The 26,523-nt window shown below is 26.8% G+C and overlaps 3 protein-coding genes and 1 long non-coding RNA gene across 8 annotated transcripts in view; 3 read left to right on the top strand and 1 right to left on the bottom strand.

Annotated features, from left to right (window-relative positions):
- Window positions 1-439: 439 nt before the first annotated feature.
- Window positions 440-6,268, top strand: LOC122851546 (actin-related protein 8-like). The gene is made up of 3 exons (XM_044150837.1): window positions 440-840; window positions 3,436-3,718; window positions 4,794-6,268. Exons 1-3 carry the CDS (start codon window positions 705-707, stop codon window positions 5,992-5,994), a joined length of 1,620 nt encoding a protein of 539 aa, XP_044006772.1. The 5' UTR covers window positions 440-704; the 3' UTR covers window positions 5,995-6,268.
- A 4,654-nt stretch (window positions 6,269-10,922) lies between these two features.
- LOC122851540 (monocarboxylate transporter 2) overlaps window positions 10,923-26,523 on the top strand; it is a 69,479-nt gene continuing 53,878 nt past the window's right edge. For 2 of the 3 annotated variants that reach the window (XM_044150827.1, XM_044150828.1), the window contains exon 1: window positions 10,923-11,671. In XM_044150827.1, coding sequence (XP_044006762.1) covers window positions 11,245-11,671 — 427 coding nt within the window. In that variant the 5' untranslated portion in view covers window positions 10,923-11,244. Of the gene's footprint in view, window positions 11,672-23,459; window positions 24,138-26,523 lie in introns of those variants that run through there. The other variant, XM_044150829.1, reaches the window with a different exon arrangement.
- LOC122851539 (cell surface glycoprotein 1-like) lies at window positions 14,891-20,757 on the top strand. The gene is made up of 3 exons (XM_044150826.1): window positions 14,891-15,218; window positions 15,293-20,310; window positions 20,395-20,757. Exons 1-3 carry the CDS (start codon window positions 15,149-15,151, stop codon window positions 20,593-20,595), a joined length of 5,289 nt encoding a protein of 1,762 aa, XP_044006761.1. The 5' UTR covers window positions 14,891-15,148; the 3' UTR covers window positions 20,596-20,757.
- The window catches only part of LOC122851545, a 44,037-nt gene continuing 38,057 nt past the window's right edge, over window positions 20,544-26,523 (bottom strand). For 2 of the 3 annotated variants that reach the window (XR_006373693.1, XR_006373694.1), the window contains exons 5-6: window positions 25,801-25,973; window positions 24,603-25,219 (exon numbers count right to left, since the gene is read on the bottom strand). This is a non-coding gene — a long non-coding RNA (uncharacterized LOC122851545). Of the gene's footprint in view, window positions 20,620-24,602; window positions 25,220-25,800; window positions 25,974-26,523 lie in introns of those variants that run through there. The other variant, XR_006373695.1, reaches the window with a different exon arrangement.

The raw sequence follows: 26,523 nt of genomic DNA, 5'->3' as shown, positions 1-26,523 counted from the left end.
CAACCAAGTGAGTGGTAATAAAAAAAAAAAAGTTTTATAATAAATAAAAAAAAAAAAAAGGTGAAGTGGTTATAATATAACATAAAATGATGTATTATTTGCATAAATACGTGGGTTTAATTTTTCTATTTGAATAATAGAAAATAAAGCGTGGGTATTTAGTACTATTGTTGATTCAATAAACAGTAAGAATTATGTGGGTAGTTTATTTCAAATTTATTTAATAATGAAGACGGAAGTTGTAAGAAATGAAAAAAAAAAATTGTCAAAAAATAAATTAAATTTAATATATATAAATGTGTATAATATATGATAAAAAATTAAATCAGTTGAAAAAAATTATTATAATATTAAAATGATGAATAAGTGGTATTTTGTGGTTATGTATTTAATTAAAATTTAATTATAAAATATAAAAAAAATGATGATAATTGTGGTTTTAAAAAATTATAAAAATATTTGTGTTATGAAGATTTTAAATTTTTAAATATTAATATATATTTTTCTTTCAATTTGTGAGGTAATAAAGATATTGTGTATTTGTTATAAAATGATTGGAATTTATTGTGTTTAAAAAGGGGATAAATTGAAAAATATATTTAATTTAGTGTTGAGATTTTAAAATAAAAAAATTAAGTGAATATTTTTTATGAATGGAACAAGGATCATCAAGCCGGAAGTTACTTGTGGATTGAGACAATAGCATGTTAGTTGTTGGTATGAAACGATTATGCAGAGTTGGACTTGCTGCAGTCCTTGCGACGGCACTTTGCGTACTTACGCTTGTTGACATGCCATTGCAGCTACCTGAATCACAAACAGATTCTCCTCCCACGTCTGGTAAATATTATCACGCATATATTTATATTTATGTAACTTAAAAATTTTTTTTATTTATTCATTATTTCTATTTATTTTAATTATCTTAAACTTGTTATTATTTTAAATTATTTTTCATGCCTAGAATCACGAGTATGCTTTCATGCTAAATTAAATTGTATTTATACTTTTTTTTTTTTTTCTACCAATTTTAATTCACTTTAATTTGTTTTAGTTGGTTTTTTTTTTTTTTTTTAATATATACCTGGAAAAAATAAATTCGATACGCCCAACAAAATTAGTCACAACTTTAGTTCACAAGATGCCGCATAAAGTATTTAAAGTTTGAAATATTATATCTCACTTGTTGTATATAAATAAATTGCCAGGTGTATATTCTTATCAAACATTTGTTGAAAAAATAATTTAAAAATATATAATTTAATTTTTAAAAAATTGTTAATATTTTTAAATTACAAATTTTATAATTTAACTTGATGTTTATTATTATTGAATATTTGCATAATTTTTATTTTTCAAAAAATCAATTTAAAAACCTAATTAAAATTATTTGCAATGGAAAAAAATAGCCAATATTGAATTTTGTCATTTGATTTATTTTATTACCTTTTTTTTTTCATTATTCATTTATATTTTTATGTTCACATTCATTTTTTATTTGTTTTTTAACATATGACTCAAGGGAATTGGATCAAATTCCATGGGATTTTGTTTATCGTTAAACAATACTGTAGAATTCATAAATATACAAATATAGTATAAAAATTAAAAACACAAAAAAATCAATTAAAAAATAGAAAAAGAAAAAGTTATTTAATCCACGGGGGCAGATTCATTACCTGTCCGAATAAAGACCTAGCATATATGCGTATATAAATACCACATCCTCATGGGATCAGAGGCAAAAACAACGTAAATATAATCAAAGGGATCGTGAGTTTTTCATCAAACGCATAAATCTTTGGTTGCCTCTGAAGTTGGAAGAGGGGATTCAGCAACTTCGTTAGCTACATATAATTTACGAACGAACAAGTATAGTTTATTCGAGTTAACCAGATGACATTGCCTCCTTCCTCTCTCCCTCTTTTTTTTTCTTTAAATTTATTTATGTATATTTATTTTTCTTTTTATTAATATTTTTTATATATTTATATTCATTTTTAAATTTTACTATAGATATATCTATTTATAATATATTAGAAAAATATATTTAAAAAAAAAATTGATTTATTAGTTTGATGTATAATTTTTTTTCTATAATAATATTCAAGATCATCAATAAATTATTATTAAATAGTTTCTCAGTTGCTTATTAAGATTCTTGATGCATTTGCTTCATCGTGAGAGTTATACTAAATATATATACACCTGCTGAGAAAGACGGGATGCACTAACGATTACGATTGATGTCTCGCATAATTGAGACGTGTGATTCAAGTGTCATCGACTTTATATTCCAACTCTCTATCATTTTTATTTTTTTCATATATATACTTGAAATACATTTATTTTCCAACAGCTGGTTATAGACAAATATGATTGATTGTTATATAAAAAATTACCTTTCATCTTAAAAACAATATACGATAAATAAAAGTCATCTAAAAGTCATTCAATATCACTTATATTTTTAATACCATATTAATAATGAAAAAGTATTTGAAACTTTGATTTTTAATATGTAGTTTTTTTTATTACTTTTTTTTCGGTATGATAAAATTGATATTTATTTATTTTTTTTTTCTTTTACGATCATACGAGATGTGAGAAATCCATTTGGCAAAGTTGTAACGCCTTTTTTTTTTTTTTCAAGTATATTTTCATATACACCTTGAAAAATAACATTGAACGTTCACGAGGTCAACGAGAGGTTTACGATCACTCATTCTCCAACGATTTGATCTAACGTACATTTAAATTTTTTTTTTTACCGGAAGCATATATGTACTTACTTTATATGTACAAAGAGATAGAAAATAGCATCAGGTCAATGCTGACTCACGGTTTGCAAATAAGACAAATATATATTTATTTTTTTTTTGAGGTTGTACATGAATCTTTTTACTCGACAGCATACAGATATATATTTTGTGTTGAATTGATCCCGGAAGTGGCCTTTAAAGCTCAAATATCAATGTGTTTTTCATACTAAATTATGATATAATATTTAAAAAAATTATTTAAATTAATTTAACAATGTCAATGAGTTAGACACTGGCCGAGTCTTTTTAATAAATAAATAAATAATAACAAAAGCTAAAAAGATTTAAAATTTTTTAAATTTACTTATTGATTATAATTATTAAAAAAAAAAAATACTAATAAAAATATTTATTTACTCATTAACAAATATAAAATTCTACAAATATAATTTATTATTTTATAAAAAAAAAAAAAAATAATAATTATAATAACCAGTCAGACATAATAATGTATCGATGATGTTTCATAATAATTTATCCATCTGAAAACCATAATTTTCATGTCACAATATAACGGTACAATCACACGATGAAAAAAAAAAAAAATAAAATTATTATATATATTTTAAATTAAATATTTATAAAAGATAAAAATGTTTTTTTTTTTCATTAGGTATTGAGCCTCCAGGCACAAGAAGTATCGTAGCATATTCATGGGCACGTAGATTGGCACTGGATTATCGTCCCTCACATGAATGTACATATAATGGATCAATATCAGAATCATCAACAAATAAATTGAATATTGTACATGAAAGTTGGACCGAAACAATATCAAATAATTTATTTCTATACAGTGGTTACTTGGATATCAGAGTTACTGGTTATCCAAGTGTCAGAGTGATTGGCGTTAAACGAGAACCCATGACATCGGGAATTCTTTTTTGCACTATTTGGTAAGTCTGATTAAATCAGTACAATTATTTTAACTTGACTCTAGTTGGCACATTTATATATATATAGTTAATTTACTTTCAACAATTCAGTATATTTATTTTATATATTTATACTTGATAATCTGATTGAATGAGTATGGTTCATGTGTAAAATAATGGTGGTCCTTTTGTTGAAAGACACAAATACGACAAAGCTGATGTATACTAGATTCAAGTGAGGATAATGAGGCACATATATTTTGTCCTCCACTGGGTATTATTCACTTGGAAAATATAAACATTAAATAACTTTACCTGCGGTTTTGTGTTTGCATGAAGATTCATCGTACCAAACAAAAAAAAGAAAATAAAAATTAAAATAATAATAAAAATAAATTCATTGCTTTGATAAAAAAGAAGAAAAAAAAAAAAATGAATGATTTTAGTTTTTTATTGTTCTGTCTTTTTGTATTTGACTACTAAGCGTAAGGGATAATTGGCTTGTATCATGGTACCTCCTCTATATGCCTGTCTCAAATGACTTTTTAATGTTTCAAACTAACATTTGCCATTGGAATCGGTTTAGCCGCGCGGTAAATTAAAGGCTTACTTGGTGGTCGAAGGTGTCTTTCTTTGGTATAATACTATTTCCTTACTGTCTTGTCGTGAATATTATTATTTTTTTTTTATTTTTATTTTTTATTTAACAAAAATAATTGCATTCTTTCTTGACTCTTGACTGGTATAGATATTCTTTGTAAAAAATATTTCAACAACAATTTACAATGAAAATTTTATTGTATAAATACCATTAATGCACTATGTGTGGTATAAAAATGGAAAAAAATAAAATATATACCATGTTACACACACTTGAACAATGTTCTATTTTCTATTCTTAAAAATATTCATGTACATTGGCCTTGTATGTTGTATTTTTTATTTATTTTTATTTATTGTATCTTGTTGTTTGTCTTGTCATTATTTCACTCCACCATAAAAATTAACTGACATACGAAAAGACATTTTTAAAATAACACTGTTTTCATAATTAAAAATACGCATGATTATTATTTTTTTAAATTTAATTTTACAGGCAAAAAGATCATGATGGAATACATTCTTATAGTATGGAAGCAATAATATCAGATATTTGGTTGGATGAATGGACAACAACATCAATTGGTTACACTGGTATACTTATAACTTGTCCACTTCCAGATCATGCATCACATCCATCACATGTATATATTGGTACAACATCATGCTATAAAAATCCTAGTCATAGTTTAATAGTCAAACAACCCCTGAATATACAAAATAAAATTGATTTTACCCTATGTGTAAAAGGTCTTGATTTTGATAAAGATATTAGTCAAAAAATCATAGCATTTATTGAGCTATCACGTATACTTGGTGCTGGTATGATTTATATTTATGTATTTAATATTCATAATAATGTTAAAAAAGTATTAAATTATTATGAAAAAACAAATATTATTAAATGGTTTAATATTAATTTACCTGGTAATTTACCTAATGATAAAATTAATAGAAGAAAATTATTTAATAAAAATATATGGATTAAAAGAAGAATGGAATTAATACCATATAATCATTGTTTTTATGATAATATTTATCAATCAAATTATATTATACCAATTGATATTGATGAAATGATTATACCAATTGGTACTATTAATTGGTCACAACTTATTATTAATGAAAAAAAAAAATTAGGTAAATCATTCAATGATTATGCATCATATGCTGTGAGAAATGTATTTTTTTTTCCAGAATTAAAAAAAATAACTAATAATAATAATAATAGTAGTAGTAATAACAATAATAATAATACAAATAAATTTAAAAGTGATGATGACGTTGCTATTGTTGCTGATAATAATAACAATAATAATAATGATAATAGTATTGATGAGGAAAAGAATGATGATGATGATGATAATATTGAATATCTCAATTATCTTGAAATTTTAAGAACATCCATTGTATCACCTGAAGGTGATTCAGTTAAAAGTTTTATTTCAACTAAACGCACACTCACTGTTCACAATCACTATGCACTTATGACTTTAAATCCATCAACAAGACGCGCACATCATTTTGATCCTGGTGATGTATTAAAGCATCATTATAGAAAGTGCGATGGTGAACATTTTGATTGTAATCTTATGATGAATGATGTTACAATTGATGAGTCAATATTACGATATGCTGAAATACTTAAAACAAGAGTCAAAAATGCCTTATTTAATATTAATGCTTTAATAGATTAATTTTATTGTAAATAAAAAAATATGTATTTAAATTATTTTTAATTATTTTTTCAATTATTTATCTATTTTATTATTATTTTCATTATAAATAAATTAATAATAATATGCATTATGACAATGCCTTGATGAAGATTTCAACAAGTGCATTGCAATGGAATGCTGAGATATTTTATAATGAAACAATTACAAATTGCATGATGCTTGTTGTTAGATGCTAGATTTAATTGTATTAAAATTGTAATATATACATCAAAAAAAAATTATATAAAATCAACAGTCAATTAAATTATGATTTTATTTATAAATTTTTATTATAAAAATTGTCACTTTTTTTATATTTTTAAATAAAATATTTTAATAAATTTTTTTGATTATTTTATTATTCAATATACATGTATATAAAAATGAAATTTGACATATTTTTTTTCCTGATTTCAATGTATTATATAATGCAAAGTATGAAGAAAAAAAAATATATAAAATTTAAATGTTCAATATGTGAGTTATTGATCAATATTTCTATATTCAATTTTTTTGTTTTTTTTTTTCGACTGTGAATATTTTTTATAATTTATTATATTACTTAAATAATTTCGATAAGTAATAAATTGATTAGAAAATTTTTTAATAAACAAAAATTAAATCTTTTCTTTAAATAATAATTTCCCTATTTTTTTTTTTTCAAATATTTAATTTTTTTCCTTCCTATCATTATCACGTGTGACACGCAATAAAAAAAAAATCAGGTCACAGAGTTATACTGTCATTAAAGTACAATCAAAGTGAATTTATACAGAATCTAAAATTGGCTAGAATACAATGGCTTGTTCGTTGGATGTACGCCAAAAATAAATAAAAAAAAAATGATAAAAATAAAAAATAAGCTGGAATTAGATATAGAAAATCCTCGTAAAGACAAATCAGAAAAAAAAAAAAAAAAATCCAACAACATGGGTGCTAAAAGAGTTGTGGAAAATTGTAAGTTATTATATACCGGATGATTCTGCTTCAAGATACTCGAAGCGTAGGGGTAGGTCAGCTTTGGTTCATATCAACAAGACACCCTTTTTTTTTATTCTTTTTTTTTTTTTTCATTTTCAATGTATGCCAGAAGGTCCTGAAAGTTATTTCAATTTTGTGTTGTGGTGTGAAATGAATTCGGGTCGAAATAACAGACATGCGCTATAAAAATTTTCATCAACTACCCTCTGGTTAAAGCACGTGGACCGACAGTCTCTCCGACGCGTTTGTCTGGAATGCTCAATAAAATTCATAAAATAATAAATCAACTAAAATTAATTGAATAAACAAAAATAGAAAAAAAAAAAAACAAATACAATTTATTAAACTAAATAAATCGACAAATGAAAATTAATTTTTAATTTGTATTTTAGTTTTATTTTTTAGTGTTTTAACGGTGAATTAATTGACAACCAAAAAAAAAAAAACAAAGACATGTTATTCAATCAGGCGAAAAAAACTCATTTTAATGGCTCATTGAAGCGAAAAATTTGAAATTAATTAATTTATAAAAATAAAAATAACGTAAATTATTTGCTTTTTTAATTTTTTTTTTTTGATAGGAAATGTTGTATCTTGTTGGTGTACAACCAAGACACGGTTCACTGAATGATGTAAAAAAAAATATATTTAATTATTTTGTAGTGAAAAAATGTAGCCATTGTTTTTATAAAAAATTTTAATTATATTATAAAAAAAATACAAATTAATTATATGAATTGTGTTGTGTTATAAAAAAAAAAAAATGAAGTTATTTCAATTGTTAATTTTCAATTAACAAAAGTGTCAAGATATGAAAGTACTCAATAAAGATCAAAAGAATAACATGAAACACAGTAGTTCCTGGCCGGAACGAGCAGTAACAGTTAAAGTACAAGTTGATTCAGTATCTCGTGCTTATAAAATACTACAAGAAGAACCACATCGTATATTGACATCTGAAAATGATATTCATAAACTTGAAAAACTTGTTTCAACCACAAAAACAAATAATATTAAATTTAATATTTTATCAAATAATGAATTTGATAATACTGAAAAAACATCAGTAAAATCATTAAATAAAAATATTGAATTTACAGATGATTTTATTAAAATTAATAATTCAAATTTATCAATAAATAATGATTTATTAATTCCAACAAAACCAATTACACCATTGATTGAAAATATATGCTCAACTGATGGATTTATAAATGAAAAAAATATCATTGTATCAGTAAATATTGAAAATAATAATGATTTAACAAAAAATATATCTACAAATTTAAACGACAATACAAAACCACCAGTTATTAAAATTATTGATTATGATGATGCTGGTACATCAAATAATTGGGAAAGTAGACACGCATGTGCAAAATGTAAATCAGATAGTTATCTTGAATTACAAGTTGATCCATTTCGTACACCAATTGAATTGCCAAAAAATAAAAAAAATTATGTTGAAAGTGGTACATTTACAGATCGTCGTTATAGATCAAGATCAACAACATATGATTTTCGTCCGGGACTTGATAAAACATTTGGTAGAAGAACAAAAAGTTTTGGTGGTGATTTTAGAGATAGAATTGATACACATGAGTTATTACCATTATCAAGACCGACAATTGATCATAGAAAAGAAATAACACTTAGAAGACATTATTATCCAGAGGGTGGTTGGGGTTATATTATTGTAACTTGTTCAGCACTTGTACATTTTATTGGAATTGGCTTACAACTTGCAGCACCAGGAACATTTCATATTTCAGCTGAATTAAAATTTCATCATCCACCTCTTCATTCAGCAGGTAAAATAATTATAAACAATAATAAATATTTATAATTAAAATATAAATTTTTATTTAAAAAAATATTTGTTTATTTGTTGATAAAAGTTTTATGATACGCGATTGATTTTCAAGTAGCTACAATCTATAAATAACACAGTAGTTAAAAACTTTTTTTTTAATTTTCTATTTTAAATAATTTAAAGGTCTTAAAGTCACGCAACGTTGTGGAAAATTAAATATATATATATAGCATGTTTTACGATAAACTTGTAGATACGAATTCATTAATAATTTTGACTTAGATGATGTGGTATAAATTACGTGGGTATATATATTTTGATACGCTTGGGGATACACTCAACTTACCATATTCCCAATATGATATTGACCGTAAACTAATATAAACTATGATAACTCGATATTACATGATATATATATTTATGTATTTAAATATAACGAAAAAAAAATAAATAATAATTTATAGTTATTCACAACACGTAATATCTAATCAAAAATAAAATTGACGCAATTACTTATGGCTCATCTGGATGATGTATTTGACGAGAAAATTAATGAATAAGTATAAAAAAATTACAGCTATCTCATGATAATGATTTTTTTTTATTTATATGACAAATAAATAAATATTGGGCTCATGTTGGCATCTTTTTTGGCGGATACACTATTAACATGCAACCCCTGGTGTAACATCCGTCATTTGTAATACATCATCTACTGAGGAAAAAAAAAAACCTTTGTAGAATTTCTCACACCTATACACTATCGAATTTATATATAAAACACAGTAACAAAAACAAAACTTGAATCATAAAAAATATTTCACGTAAATGAAAATAAAAATTTTTAAAAAAAGTTTTTTTTTTTTTTTATTGTTTGCTATAAAAAAGTTTCTATAACAATGAAAAAATAATTTATGATAATAATTTATTGCTAATTTGATAAATTAATATATAAATAAATAAATAATAATGTTTATTAATTTATTAAATGTTTAGAATATTAAATTTATTATTTTAGGTATTTTTCATCATTAATTTTAGATAGATAACTTTTTGTGAAAATAAAACAAAAAAATATAAAAATAATATTGTTGTTGTTGTTGTTTGAAACAAATGCAACAAATTTCTTGATGCTACAATGATGCAAATAATCTAAATAAATAGTTTAAATGAAATCGTATAAAAACGTTGGTAGTATACTAAATACCAAGTACTTTCGATTTAGTTAGAAATTTCTTGTCGTTTAATAGTGCCACACGTACAACAAATTATTTCATGTACAGAATATATAATAATCAACATATTCGTAATACAATTTAATGTTATGACTTTCATTGTTCAATTGAACGTATTGAATTACCTCCATTATTTTCTTCAGTATTAAACAAACCGTGGATAGGATTAAAAATAATCCTGAAAAAAAAAAAAAAATCATTTCTTTACAATTTAATTAATAAAAATACTTAACACTTGTTATTTGTAATTTTCACGTGTAAAATAATATTAGTCTAATTCAAAAAAAGAAAAAAAAAAATATTTAAATTTATTGGAAAAAGTTTATTATCAAGTTTTGTGTGACTACAAGTTTTTTCTTTGCAAATTTTTATCTTTTGTGGTAGTTTTTTTTATTTTCTTCTTCTTTTGATACATTTTTATTTTATTTATTTTTTCTTTAACCAAACTGAAGAAAAGTCTTTGGTATGTGACAGCTGACTAGATAAAAAAAAAGTTTTGTTATTCAAGTACGAGTCAAGTATAGTCAGAAGATGAAAATCGAGACGACACCAAACTCATGTCCTAAGGGACACAAAAGACGTAATTCATACATTGCTGCAGTAGAAAAAAATAATATATACCTTGAACCATGTGAAATAGTACGACGAAAAAGTGTTGATTTCAAATGGAACGTGCAAAAAAAAAAATTAACAAAAAATTTAATGAACAATGAATTTGAATTATCATCAGAGTGTTCTTCATCATCAAAAAAAGACTGTCGTAGTTTAACTAGAACACCATCTTCATTAAGTAGATCATCATCATCAATTCATGATGCAGAATTATCAGAAATTTATCTTCCATATTCTAGGGATAAACATTTAACCGATAATGATGAAAGAAAAAATTCAACAGATAAAAATGATGCATTAAATTTGACAAAATTTTCATCATCCAGCTTATCTATAAAACGTAATGATTCAGGATATTCCATATCAACATATCAAAGTATTCTTGCTCCATCTTCAAATGTACATTCTGCTGAAACATTAGATAATTTGTCATACAATAATTCAAACAACAATAATAATTATAATAAAATTGATAAACGTAGAAATTCTGATCAAACATACTCAAGATATAATCAAAATCGACAACGTAGATTATCTGATCAATCATTTATAAAGTTTGATAATTATCATGAAAATAATAAAGCTCAAATGACTAACATTTCAAATATGTCAATTTTAAAAAATAATAATACGAAAATAAATGAAGAAAATATTAATTTAATACGTCGAGATTCAGAAACAAGTATTAAAAGTTTAAGAAAAGATAGTATTTGTCAAATAACACCAAAAATTATGAGAAGAAGATTTTCTGAACAATTAATACTAGAGGGAGGATTAAGATCTGAAGCAGAATTTGAAGATTTAATTGAACAAGATACTGAAGAATCATTTACAGCAACAAATGCAAGAAAAAAAGTTACACTTAAACGACATTATTATCCAGAAGGCAACTGGGGATATGTTGTTTTAATTGTTGCAATTATTGTACAATTACTTTGTCATGGTTTACAATTAGGATTTGGAGTTTTAATGATACCAACAATAAACAAATATCATGTATCAACACTGGATACAGGTAATATATTTAAAATTATTTATATTTAATTTTTAATGTTAATAATAATTCGAAAATATTCACGAAAATTTAAAGTAAGTCATTCAATTAAAACTTTGATAATTGCTTAATAAAAATATTCAACAAGTCATAAGATAAATTTATTTTGAATTTATAAAAATAATTGATTTAATTTAAATAATTTTTATAACAGTTAATATTATTTTTAGTATTATTAAATTTATTTTTAAATATGTATTAATTTAATAAACTTATTGATGATCAAATGGCATTTAAAATTGAACATTTAACATTTATTATTAGAAAAAAAAATTTAACGTCACTGTATCAAAGTGAAGTTGGCAAAAATCCATATAAATTTAACAGAATTATTAAATACAGAGTAGTATAACTGTGAACACATTGTGATTTACGTGTTTCCCCACAATTTGTGCCAAACTCTGTTTTGATACTTACTTGAAATTTTGTATGACATTATTCCTTACAATCATCTAGCAGTTATATAAATTTTCACTATTATATATAAATTGCACAGTTGGCTGTATGTTGCCATCGAGCTTGTATACACTTTATAGATATATGTCAGTTCATAACACAGCTAATAAAATAAATTAATAAAAATGACCACAAATATAAAAAAAAATAAAATGAAAATATACTTGTCCATTTGTGGATTTATTAAAAAAATATCATAAAAAATAATATTGATGAATGAAAATATATAGCTTGTGTTATTTTATTTTTTTATTTCAGTATCACTAAATTGCTCTCTAAATCTCGTGTCATTGCCAAGACTTTGCATAAAATGTTTAATATCCGGCAAGGATATACAGTAAAAAAATAAACAAAAAAAATAATAAAAATATAAAAAAACAGGTAGTATAGGTATGATCATTTCATTTCTCCATATCTGTGACAAGAAACGTTTATTATACCAAAAAACATCAAGCACAAAACACATAAAAATAAAAACACTTTACCCCCTGGCTAGCACCATTAATCACTAGACAAACAAGGAAAAATGAAAAAAAAAAAACTAATAAATAAATCTGTTCATGGAAAATGTTTTATGTTTGTTATTTGTATTTTTAAAATTATACCTAAAAATAGCTGATTTTAATTATAAACTAATATGTCTTTTATAGTAGTAAATAAAAGAATATATATTTAATTTTTTTTTTTAGTTTAAATAGTCAAATACTTAGATGTGACAGTCTGACATAAAACATTTCATACTACTTAGCATTTAGTTAAATTTTACAGTGATAAAAAAAAAAATTATTTCAACTCTTGTGGTATAAAAAAAATTATAAATATTTTATAACAAATGAATAAAAAAATTGATCTCATTGATATTTAAATTAAGTAGCACATGCTACACGTAAATTGATAAATATGTCAAAAAATACGTATTAAAAATAATACTAAACATATTTATTTTTCCAAATGACAGAATGATAAATTACCTATTGATTTCAACTAATAAAAAATGTATATTTTTATATAATTTTCTTGAAAATAAAATACTGAATTAATATGGAACAAATATATTCAAGGTTACAAGTTGTTTAAATTTTTTTATCAATATATATAACTGCTATTGAAATATTATTACGACTTGTATTATTATAATTTTTAATTATTAAGTATACTGTTTTAAGTGTAAATACATAATAGCTGTTGTAGGTTTATTTGAGTTGAATTAATCAACACAGATGCCTTAAATTTATACATATTTTTTTATGTTAAAAGCTTTGATAAAAATACTTGATAAAATTTATTTAAGAAAATCGAAAAGTCTACTTAACAGCCAATCTTAATATTACAATTATAAGATAATCTGATTTTCCATGGCCTTGACCTAAAAACAGATAGTCTAATATAGTATCGTACCTTATTCAAACCACGTTTCAAATTATAACAATTTCAAAATCAAATAATTATTTTGGAAAGAATGTCTTTGTGGTAAAAATAAATAGTCAACATCTGTGAATATTTTAATTAAATATAATAAACATTTTTTTTTTAAATAACTTTTTAAAAACGACTTTTTGATATTTGATGGTATAAAAAATGAGAATCAATTTTTACTTCTTGGTATTGCTACTTGTAATGGACTATTGGCATCCGGTATTTCTTGCAAATATATATACTGGCACTTAAATGTTTCACTTGACGTATTTATTATCGAGACAGACCTCGCCCCATAATGATAATGATCGTAAAGTGCAAAAGTATTTGAAAAAAAAAATATATAGTACGTATATAATCAAGTAAGTCTGACATTAATGCCTGAAGCTTGAGTTGAAAATAATTTTCATTGCTTTTCAACTTTAAATTACTAAATACAAATTTAAAATAAAAAATCATAAACAAAGATTTATAAACTATTATTGATAATAGAGAAATATTTGTTTTGTACATATAATATATCAGTGGGAAATCGATTGAGACATGAGGTGTTTTTTTTTTTCTTCTTGTGCATTGACTGAGCTACTGTTGGTACAAAAACGACATGACTACTTAAAGCTCTATCTACCATTTCTACCTTGTCGACTTGAAGTAAAATGTTGAATATAGTTTCATACATACTGCCACTTTGATAAATTTAAACAATAATAAAATTTGATGTACGTACGTGATGTCGTTCGCAAAAAATTCATGCATATAATTAATTAATTTTTAGTTGACTACAAAAATTTTAATATATTTTTCTTTTAGAAATATAATATATATTTATTTTATCATGAAACGAAAATTCATTCTATTTGTATAACGAGAATATTTGTGCATTGCTTTCACGTGGTTAAAATTGAATGACCTTGGTTATTCACGTGATTAAATACTGATAATTATATGATGTAGAAAAAAAAAACGTTTTTAATAATTGAGATATATTATAAGGTGCCTAAAAAAATTACAGTTAAGTCAATAGTTTTTCTTACTGAAATAAAAATGTAAACAGAACAAATACTATTTTTTATCAAAATTTTATTTATCACTACATGTGATCACAGATGTATGTTATTTTTTCATCGAAAACGTATGAATGTCATGACATTTGGTGTATATGATCTTGAAAATTTATGTATATTTAAATATGCATAATTGACTTTGTAAATTTTATTGAATTTAACATTTGATTAACTTTTCTTAATTTATTTATACAAGTGTAAAAATAATCATTAAATAATTATATTTATACGTGAGACGATGAGCGTAGTCTATAAATTGGTATTGAAAATACTATAAAACAAGAGTCCAGATTAATAAGTGGGCTTTGCTAGATGTGAAATAAATAACATTATTGATTCGTGTGTAGATGGAATAAAGAAAAATTAAATTATTCACACAATAGAGAGGTTGATATTTTTTTATTGGGAATTATCATTTTATAAAAAATTTAATACAGTGAAACAAGGATATCTATAAATAAATATTGGAACAATTAGTAATGCTAGTTATAACATAAAAAAAATGTGGAAAATAATTGTTGTTGTGAGCATTATTTCACAGTGTACAAATGCCAGATATTTTGACAAAAAAAGTAAGTACAGTGTAGCATAAATATACGAGGTAAATAAAAACAGAGTATTTAATGAAGATCTATATTTTTTTCAGAGAATGAAACCGTCAATACTGTTTGTCCATCTGAAGGAGTTTTTGAAATAGAAAAAGAGTGTAGTAAATATTTGGTATGTACGCGAGATCGCGAAACAGGTGACATTGAACATACAATAAAAGATTGTCGTGATGGATTAGTATTTTCAAAGTATCGAAAAAATTTGTGTGTTAAACCAAGCACATCTCAACGACCAGAATGCATGGATAGTCGCAACATAAATATATCAAATGACGAATCACCAGTATGTGAAAAACAAGGATTAATAGAAAATAAAAATGACTGTGAATCTTATTATTTGTGTACGACAGATACTAAAAAAGCATGGATACTAGTAGGTCCATACAAATGTCCAAACGATAAAGTCTTTGAGCCACAACGTAAGACATGTGTGTCTCGTTCAGCAACGACTCGTGAAGAATGTAAAATTAAGGAAGAAGTAACAACAAGCTCTTCCAGCATATTGACGACCGTGACGGAACAAACTTCACAACCTTCAACTGATGAAGTGAGCGATATTGGAAGATCTAAAAAAAACAAAATTGAAGAGAAACAAGAACAAAGTGAACAAAGATCGGATAATGGAAATCCGTCTGAATTTAAAACTATTGAAAACGCAACGAATGAACCTGGAAATACCAAACCATCTGCAGCTGAAAACATTTCAAGTCCGACTGAATCTGGACAGACTAAATCATCTGTATCAGAAGATACACCAGGCGTAACTGAGCCGTCTGTAAAAAATCAATCTGAATCGATTGTATCTGAGAATACGCCAAGTCCAGTTGAATCTGGAGAGGCTCAACCATCAGTATCGGAAAATACACCGAACCTAAACGTCTCAATAGATAATAATCAATCTAAGGAATCTGAAACGTCTGTAGCTGAAAATACACCCAGCCCTAGTGATTCCGGAGAACCTCAACCATCTTTAATAGAAAATACACCTAGTCCAGACGTCTTATCCGATGAAAATAAACCTGAAGAGGTTGACCCAGAAAATACACCCAGCCCAGCTGAATCTGAAGAAGCTCCACCATTTGTATCAGAAGATACACCAAGCACCGCTAACTCTGGAGAACCTCAACCATCTGTCATAGAAAATACACCCAGTCCAGACATCTCATCAGATGAGAAAGAATCTGAAGAAGCTCAACAATCTGCAACAGAAAATATAGCAAATCAAAACGTCTCAACAGATAAAAATCAATCTGAAGAATCTGAATCACCTGTATCGGAAAATACACCCAGTCCAGACGTCTCATCAGATGAGCATGAATCTGGAAAAGCTCAACCATCTGTTTCAGAAAAATTACCTAGCCCAGATGAACTATCAGCGAAAAATTCATCTGAAGAATCTGAATCTGAATCGTCTATATCTGAGAATACACCGAGCACAGCTGGATCTGGAGAACCTCAGCCATCTGCTATAGAAAATACATCGAAACCTGACGTCTCATCAGATGAGAAAAAATCTGAAGAAGCCCAACCGTCTGCATCCGAAATTACACCCAGCCCTGCTGAATCTGGAGAAGCTCAACCATCTGTATCTGAAATTATGCCAAGCCCAGACGTTTCATCAGATGAGAAAAAATCTGAAGAAGTTCAATCATCTGCATCTGAAAATACACCAAATCCAGCTGAATCTGAAGAAGCTTCACGATCCGTATCTGAAAATACACCGAATCCAAACGTCTCAACAGATGAAAATCAATTTGAAGAATCTCAATCACCTGTATCTGAAAATACACCCAGCCCAGCAAATTCTGAAGAACCGCAAGTGTCTGGGATAGAAATTACACCCAGTCCAGACGTATTATCAGGTGAGCATGAATCTGAAGAAGCTCAATCATCTGTTACAGAAAATTCACCAAGCTCAGATGAACCATCTGCGAAAAATCAATCTCAAGAATCGTCTATATCTGAAAATACATCAAGCCCAGCTGAATATAATGAACCTCAGCCATCCGCTATAGAAATCACACCCGGCCCAGACGTCTTATCAGATGAGAAAAAATCTGAAGAAGCCCAGCCGTCTGCATCTGAAGACACACCAAGCCCACTTGAATCTGAAGAAGTTCAACCATCTGTATCTGAAATTACACTGAGCCCAGACGTCTCAACAGATAAAAAAGAGTCAACAGAAGCTCAAACATCTGCATCTGAAAATACACTGAGCCCTGCTGAATCTGAAGAAGCTCAACCACCTGTATCTGAAAATAAATCAAGCGAAAACGTCTCTATAGATGATAATCAAAATGAAAGAACTGATGCGTCTGTATCTGAGAACACTCCAAGCTCAAACGCCACCTCCGATGAAAATGAAACTCAAACATCTGTATTAGAAAATACTGCAAATCCAAACGTCTCAACAGACAATAATCAATCTGAAGAGTCTGAACAGTCTATAACTGAAAATACACCTAGCTTATCCGATTCTCTAGAACCTCAACCAGCTATTGTAGAAAATACACCCAACTCAAACGTGCATGAATTTGAAGAAGCTCAAACATCTATACCAGACAATAAATCGAGCCCAGCAGAGTCCGAAGAAGCTCAAGCATCTGTAATAGAAAATATACCTAGCCCAGACGTCTCATCAGTTGAACCTAAATCAGGAGATGATCAACTACCTGTTATTGAAAATGAACCAAGTTTAAACGTCTCAGCAGATAAAAATCAATCTGAAGAATCTGAGTCGTTTGAATCTGAAAACACACAAAGCCCAAACGCTGCAGCAAATGAAAACGAATCTGCAGAAGCTCAACCATCTATATCTGAAAATACGCCCAGTCCAAACGCTGCTTCTGATGAAAAAAGATCTGATGAATCTCAAGATTCTGTGTCTAAAGATACACCGAGCGACTCACTCGATGACAATGAATCTAGAGAATCTCAGCCATCCATATGGGAAAATACACCAAGCCCAGCAGAATCTGAAGAAGTTGCGTCACCTGAATCTCTGAATACACCCAGCCCAAACATCTCAGTCGATGACAAGGAATCTGGAGAATCTCAACCATCTGTAATAGAAAATACACCAAATCCAGACGTCTTATTAGATAAGCAAGATTCTGAAGAAGCTCAACCGTCTACATCTGAAAATACACCAAGCCCAGCTAATTCTGAAGGACCTGAACCATCTGTAATAGAAAGTACACCTAGTCAGGATGTCTCATCAGATGAGAAAAAATCTCAAGAAGCTCAACCATCTGCACCTGAAAACACACCGAGCACAGATCAATCTGAAAAAGCTGAACAATCTGCACCCGAAAATACATCCAGCCCAGCTAATTTTGGAGAGAGTCAACCATCTGTCATAGAAATTACACCCAATCCAGACATATCGTCAGATGAAAAAGAATCTGAAGAAGCTCAACCATCTGCATCTGAAAATACACCGAGCTCAGCTAAATCTGAAGAAGTTCCACCGACTGTAATAGAAAGTACACCCAGTCCAGACATATCATCAGATGAGAGAGAATCTGAGGAATCTCAACCTTCTGTTTCTGGAAATACTTCAGAGCCAGCTGAATTCGAAGAAACTCAACCATCTGCGGCTCAACCAAGCACTAATTCGCCAAGCTCAGCTGAATCTATAGAATCAAAATCACCTGGTTCTGAAATTACACCGAACCTACCCGAATCTACAGAAGCTCCGCCATCTTTGATAGAAAATACATCCAGTCCAGACGTCTTATCAGATGAAAAAAAATCTGAAGAAAATCAACCAACCGCTACAGAAAATACACCCAGCTCAGATGACTCATCAGATGAAAAAGAGTCAACAGAAGCTCAACCACCTGTACCTGAAAATACACCAAGCCCAGCTGAATCTGGAGAACTTCAACCATCTGTATCTGAAATTACACCGAGCCCAGACGTTCTATCAGATGTAAAAGAATCTGAAGAAGCTCAACCGCCTGCATCTGGAAATACTTCAAGCCCTGCTGAATCTGAAGAAGCTCAACCATCTGTACCTGAAAATACACCAAGCCCAGCTCAATCTGGAGAAGTTCAACCATCTGTACCTGAAAATACACCAACCCCTGCTGAATCTGAAGAAGCTCAACCATCTGTACCTGAAAATACACCAAGCCCAGCTCAATCTGGAGAAGTTCAACCCTCTGTATCGGAACACACACCAAGCCCAGTTGAATCTGAAGAAGTTCAATCCTCTGTATCAGAACACACACCAAGTCCAGTTGAATCTAAAGAAGTCCAACCCTCTGTATCGGAACATACACCAATCCCTGCTGAAACTGTAGAATCCGAATCGTCTGTATCAGAAATCACTTCAAGCCCAACTGAATCCGTAGAATCTAAACCCACTGTATCTGAAACTACACAAAGTTCAATTGAATCTGAAGAATCTAAACCATCTGTGTCTGAAATTACACCGAGCCCGAGTAAAAAACCCGCGGATGACGAATCAAGAGAAGCTATTGTACCTGTAACAGAAAATTCTTTGAGCTCAAGTGAGTCTGAAGAAACCAAGCCATCTGTTGTTGACAGTACACCAAGCTCAGCTGAACCATCTACAAAAAATCAATCTGAAGAAAATATTACGCCTTCAGTAGAAATTACACAAAGCCCAAATACATCTACAGAAACTGAAACGTCCTGGTCTGAAGAATCTTCAAGTTCTAGTGAACCTGAAGAAGCTGATTCACCTGAAAGCGAATCACAAGATTCAAAAAGCTCAGAATTTCCAAGCCAACAAAATTCCAGTGTACCTCAAGTATCATGTCCTCTGGGTGACTTGACAGGAGAACAAATTCCTTTGGTTTGTCCAACTGGTTTCCGCCGTCATCCAAAGTACTGTAATCTTTTCTATCAATGCACAACTACAATGGAACTTGACTACAGTATCACAGTCTTAAGATGTCCAGTCAATACTATTTATGATACAAAAAAAATTCAATGTTTACCACCTCATCAAGTCAGTGATCCTTGTAATGGCGCCGTGGCTAATGAAGACTTGTCCAGTCAAACAACTGATCAATACGTGCAATCTGTAAGTTTATGTTATCAAATAATAGTGACTTCTCTAAATCCACTGTACTCTAATTTAAATATATAATAAATTTTTAAATTTCAGCTTACTGTCAGTGAAAACATTTTATGCCCAAGCGTTGGCCATCATCCTCATGATGTAAATGGATGCAGTGATGTATTTTACAAATGTTTTTTGAACAAAGGACTCATCGAAGGCTATCTTCATAAGTGCAACGAAGGCGAGGCTTATTGGCCCATTTCACGTCGTTGTGTTGATGCCAAAGCAATTCCTCATTGTAATTAAATCTCAATCACTTGACTTTTGATTCTATGATATATAAAGATAATAATTTTCAATTAAACATATCATTAACGATATAGTTTAACTTGTAATTATTAAATTTTATTTGATATTTTTTATAAATTTTAATGTCACACGTTAATAATAAAAATTTAATTGAATTTGCTATTAATCAATGTACGAATTTATTTGTCTTTCATATTGACTGATCTGTTTGAATTCAGTCGCTTGACTTTGTGCTCCACTACTGTACATTTGTGTTAGTCAAACAAAGGAGTATTTAGCTGTCGGTTCATTTGATTTTAGATGAGCTTCTCTTGTTGAATTCCTTGGAGAATAACCTCATTTCTTTTACTGTCGTCTATCTGTCTTTTATTTCTCCTTGTCTACTAGTTGTACTGAATTGTAAAAAAAAAATATATATATATAATAATACGAGCAAGTAGCATAATTGGAACAGAAGCTTGTCTATTAACTCAGAAGCGCATGAATAGCTTTGAACTCGTACAATTTTTTACTTGTTATTATAAAAAGTTTCAATTATCTACAATGCCATTGTAACTTACAATTTTGATTGACCTAGATATATGAAAAAAAAGGAAAATAATTCATTGCATTCTAGACTCAAACAAATGATAATAATAAAACAATTGTTTGAAAATAATTTATAAAAAACCCCATCATCATAATTTTATTTTTTATTTACTCAATGCAATTTCTACAAATCAACAAATTTTAAATGTCTTTTTAATTTATTTTTGTTCATTGTATGAGCAGACGTTTTATAGAGGGAAAATATGCTCTGTTAATAATACTTTTTTTTTTTTTTTTAATTTTAAATTCACTGTTGAAAATATTAAGAGCCATTAAAAAACCATTCGAAGCTGTTTCTTTAGGAAAAAGTGTCTTTGTTAAGTTTTTACGTTTCACGACTTTTACTATAACTTTTTATATACTTCACAACTCTTTCGTTATTCCATTTTAGTAGGCCGGAAGTTATATATATATGTATATATTTAAGATGACATTAAAAATAAGTGTTGATGACAATAATTTTTTTAAAATACGATTCATGATATTTTTAAATTATCAGTAACCATTAAAAAAAATTTATATTATAAATAAAAATATAATTCAAAAGCTCAAAATTAACATGTTAAATATATAAACATCTCATGCTTCATAATTATTTTTTAATAAATAAATTTTACAAGCTCAATTGGGTTAAGTATCATTTTTTTTTTCGACAAAAAAATCTTTTATTTTTATTGAAATCATTCACATTTAAAACACACATATTGCGCGTTGGATTTTAAGACTGTCATAAATTATAACAACTCAGTGCCATCACTGTGAACTTTTCATTTACGACTTTGCAAATTTCTCGTACAAGTCCATAACCAACAGCTATGTTCATCAATTGTCACAGCTGCCAAATAATTATGGCATATATAGTTTTGCAATTATACATTTATTGATTCATCAAATTAAAGATATAAGAAAAATTTTTATATTCCAAATTAGTTCAAACAAAAAAATTCAAGTTATTATTTAAAAATAAAACAATGAAGCATATATAAATTATGTAAAGACACATGGAAAAAATAAAAATTCCAGTAAAATAAGACGAAAAAATATGAAGTGAGAATATAAATTTCGTAAAGTAAAAAAAATTACTCTGTAATCTGTTGGCATCGGTCTTTCAGTTTGATCATTTGTTTTCCAATGTCATAAATCTTGTCACTTTCTTCACTATTTTAAAATTTTATTCGAGTTAAATTTTTATTTATTTTCTTTTAAAATATTTTTACATTATATTGTCATATATTATTTAAAAAAATTTGCATAAGTATTTTACTTGTCGAATAAAATTGAATATTCTTGGCAAATCGATTGATACGAATCATTAGTGTAATTTATAGCAACATTGTGATGGAGAATAGATGTGCTGATGTATTCATTGTTATTCAGTACAAATAAATTTCATTATTTGAAATTTTATTTTGTATAAATAAATATATTTTATTTTTTCTTATGTTTCTATTTACTTGTCTTTTATTATCTCAAGAAACTAGGTGATTCTGTTGTATATAGAAACTGAGTAAAGTATAGACAAAATGCATGTGATACGTGTAAATATATGTGCAACTTTATACACTGAGACATTTCTTGGCGCAGTTGTAGTAGGTGAGTTTCATGGTGAGTCTGGCATCAGTCTGTGAAATCGCGCGTACTTCGCGGCCTCGCGGTATACACAACTTGCTCTTGCTTCCGTTTTGTATTATAAAATTCATTTTTCATTAGCAAAAAGAAAATAATATCTAAAGAAAAAAAAATTCATTAACAATCATTAAGTATATTATATATTTTTTACATTTATTTTTAATTAATTTTTAAATTTTAATTAATTAATTAAATGTTAATTGTCTTGTAATATTATCACGTGGAAATTTCATGATTATTATTTTTTTTTATCTTGATAAATAATTGAAGCTATTTATTTAATTTAATTTTTTTTTTTCATTTATTTCATTATGGCGTTTAGTTGATTAAATTTGAAAAAGTGAGATGATAAAATTGCAAAGACGTGAGAATTATTTACTTGTTTCATTGACTTAGAAAATAACTGGTGAAGTGTATTTTGTCAGTCTGGCATATTTCCAACATGAGCTTGATGCTATACAATAAAATTCACTGACACTTATATTTATCTTGTGTGTTTATTTATCATAATTGTCGGTAACTATTACTCAAACAATGTCAGATAATTTTTAGTTTGTTCACAAGTATATGGAAATCAAAAAAAAAAAAAAAAAAGACAAATAAATTTTCATATTATTATATTAAAAATATTGACAATAAAAAATTGTGTATTGTTGGAGAAAAAAAAGGGGGGAATTCGATAAAAATTAAAAATTTTGCAAACGACACTTACTGAAAAATTGTGTATATAATTTATAGCAATTTATTCTGAAAGTTGCAAGCGGGCCCTCAAAATTTATAGCATGAAAACGTTGACAATTTGGTATGCAATGTGAGAATTTAAAAATATTCAGTACTTTAATTAAAATATATACAATGATAATCATCATAAAATTGAATTAAAAAAAAAAATCTCAAAACGATTAAATCTACAAAAAAAGAAAATAAATAAATTGTTTATAAAAAATTTAAAAAAAAAAATGTTTGTGACTTGAATTTGGTAATGTCAATATCTCGTGCATTTTCTTGGCCATTATTGGGTACAAAAACAAATCAATGTACCCATGAAAAAATAAATAATAAAATTGTTGAAAAAATTCATATTATTGATGATAAAAATGAAAAAATTAAAAATCAAAAAATTATTCATAATGTCAGTCCTCAAGTCCAAGCAAGAAAACTTTTGTGTAGACATTATTATCCGGAAGGTGGTTGGGGTTGGGTTATCGCGGTGGTTGGTACACTGGTTCATCTTCTTGGTTCCGGTGTCCAACTTTCAGTTCCAGCAACCCTCACACTTCCGGCTACCATCAAGTTTCATCATCAACCCCTTCATACTGCAGGTAAATTATTACTATTTTTTTTTTTTCTATTTAATTTTTTCATTATTTTACTTGCGATATTTAGCATAATTATTTTTATCACTATACTTGAAAAATATTAATGTAAATTATTTATATTTTTGGTAAAGTATAATATACCAGTTTTTTTTTCAAGATAAGCCTCATTTAAACCTAAGCTTTTATAAATGATAATTATTCAAACTTTTTAAACTACTTTTTCATTAAACATCAAGTTTTTTTTTTCTTTAAAAAATATATAAATGTGGGTTTATATTAAAAAATTAATTATTCAAAGCAAAATAATTTTAGATTTAATAATAAATAAATTGATAAATATATCATCAAAATTTTTATGATTAAATAAATATTAAAAATTATTTATTTAATAATAAATTAAAAAATAACATTATTATTTTGAGTAAAAAATATTTTTGTGATTCATGAAAATCCAGTTTAACGTGTTAACACAATTACTGTTGTTAATTTCGAAAAAACAGCTTCTAAATTGTCCTGTAATTGGCATCTCGTGAAAGACGTTAAAAATAAATATACAATTAAATTTAATAAATATAATTTTCCACTATAAAAAATTGAATATTATATTAAATTTAAATTGTCATATATTTTATAGAATCAATCTAAAATTGTAAAATATAAATTATAATTAAGTTAAAAATGATATCAAATGTCGCACATGAATTAACAATTTAATGCTGACAACGAAATAGAAGTAAATCATCATTGGAATGCTGTAAGCATTAGACTGTCTGATTTTCCAGCATTTTCACAATATATATATATATATCAAGAGTAAAACTAGAGTGAGCGGGAAATATGATAGTTCAAAGCACACAACGTGCCGAGTTATTCAGCAACACTAGACATGGAGTGTTGTTGCGTCGGCGCGTCATCTTTAAACATTATATGCTGTATGTACATATATATATAGATATATAAAATTGATGATATATACCTATATGTACGTGTACACAAACAGGATAACATACAACTCCCGGGAGGAATCAGCGCAACGAATGATGAAGGGAGAACCAGTGGCAGTCAACAACATCTCAGACACTACACTGAAAAAAAAAAAAATATATATATAATTTAATGGTAAAAGGATAGATGATATTTCTACCATAATTTTAATTCAATACATAATTTTTTTTTTTTCTTCCAATCATCAATAGATATAGAAAAATTAAAAGAAATCATTTTTATTTATTTAATTATATTTTTCTATTTTGTTTATATATTTATTAGAAATTACGTTTGATTGATTGCCCAATACTTTGTATTTTTTTTTTACTTTTTTTTATTTATTCGATGAGCAGCCTGATGAGATAAGCTAGACGAAATACTTGTTACTAAATAAATTCAGGAAAACAAGTCCGAATATGTACGGACTCGATGGGTTGGCTCTCGAAAATCACCGTGATTCAAATATTATAATAATTTATAGAAATTATTAATTTAAAAAAAAATTAATAATTAAAGTATTTTAATAGTATTACATAGTATTTAATAATTTTTTAATTAAATTTATTAACTAAAAGACCCCAAAAGCAAATTAGTAAATTTGAAAGAAATTAAATTAATTAATTTGATTATTTTTTAATTAATTAATAGTAAAAAATTTTAAATAAAATATTGAACTTACTTTAAAAAGTATTTAATGATTGTCATGAAGTTTGTAAATTATTTAAAAAATTTCATAAATATGTCATGTTATTTTTTATTTTGTAAAAATATAGATTTATTTATTTTTATTTTTTTATTTTTGGTCCTAATGGATTCACTGGTGTTGGGTTTTATAATGTAGTACATCCTCGTCTGCAAAAATAAAATAAAATTTATATGAGACAAGAAATTCAAATATCATGGTTGTTTTGAATACCACATGTTTTTGTGCTGAGTACTTTTGGCTTTTTTTTAATAATAGATTATTTATTTTTTTCATGTGATAGAAATAATTTCATACACTTATATTTAAATAGTATAAATTAGAAATAAATATTTTTTTAAATATCAAAAATTTCACAGATTAATAAATAGTATTCTTAGAACGAATAACGATGTATTCTTGTGTTTATCAACGGCGCCAAATAAATACCATAAATTCCAATTCAATAAGCGACTGAACGACAATCATGAATTCCAAGACAATTTTTTTATTTTCTTTTAAATATACATACCGTAAATATAATAAAAAAAAACAACAAAAAGTTAAATATCATATGACATATTGATAAAATACAATATCGATGAAAAAAAAAAAAAAATAAATCTTATGAATTCGCGTTTAATTGGATGATGAGCTTATACGGTTATTCTTATATCTATGCACACGACATTATATAGGAGGAGACCATTCGAGGTAACT

Source organism: Aphidius gifuensis, linkage group LG3, assembly GCF_014905175.1.
Source record: "Aphidius gifuensis isolate YNYX2018 linkage group LG3, ASM1490517v1, whole genome shotgun sequence".
Classification (NCBI taxonomy): Eukaryota; Metazoa; Arthropoda; class Insecta; order Hymenoptera; family Braconidae; genus Aphidius; species Aphidius gifuensis.
The sequence above is the reverse complement of the archived record's forward strand: the minus strand, read 5'-3'. Positions and strand labels throughout refer to the sequence as shown.

Excerpts from the sequence above, each read along its gene's own strand:
- LOC122851546 (XM_044150837.1), top strand. The coding sequence starts at position 705 with ATGTTAGTTGTTGGTATGAAACGATTATGCAGAGTTGGACTTGCTGCA. Across the intron at positions 841-3,435 it reads AGATTCTCCTCCCACGTCTG|GTATTGAGCCTCCAGGCACA; the intron begins GTAAATATTATC and ends TTTTTTCATTAG. Across the intron at positions 3,719-4,793 it reads ATTCTTTTTTGCACTATTTG|GCAAAAAGATCATGATGGAA; the intron begins GTAAGTCTGATT and ends TTAATTTTACAG.
- LOC122851539 (XM_044150826.1), top strand. The coding sequence starts at position 15,149 with ATGTGGAAAATAATTGTTGTTGTGAGCATTATTTCACAGTGTACAAAT. Across the intron at positions 15,219-15,292 it reads CAGATATTTTGACAAAAAAA|AGAATGAAACCGTCAATACT; the intron begins GTAAGTACAGTG and ends TATTTTTTTCAG. Across the intron at positions 20,311-20,394 it reads CTGATCAATACGTGCAATCT|CTTACTGTCAGTGAAAACAT; the intron begins GTAAGTTTATGT and ends TTTAAATTTCAG.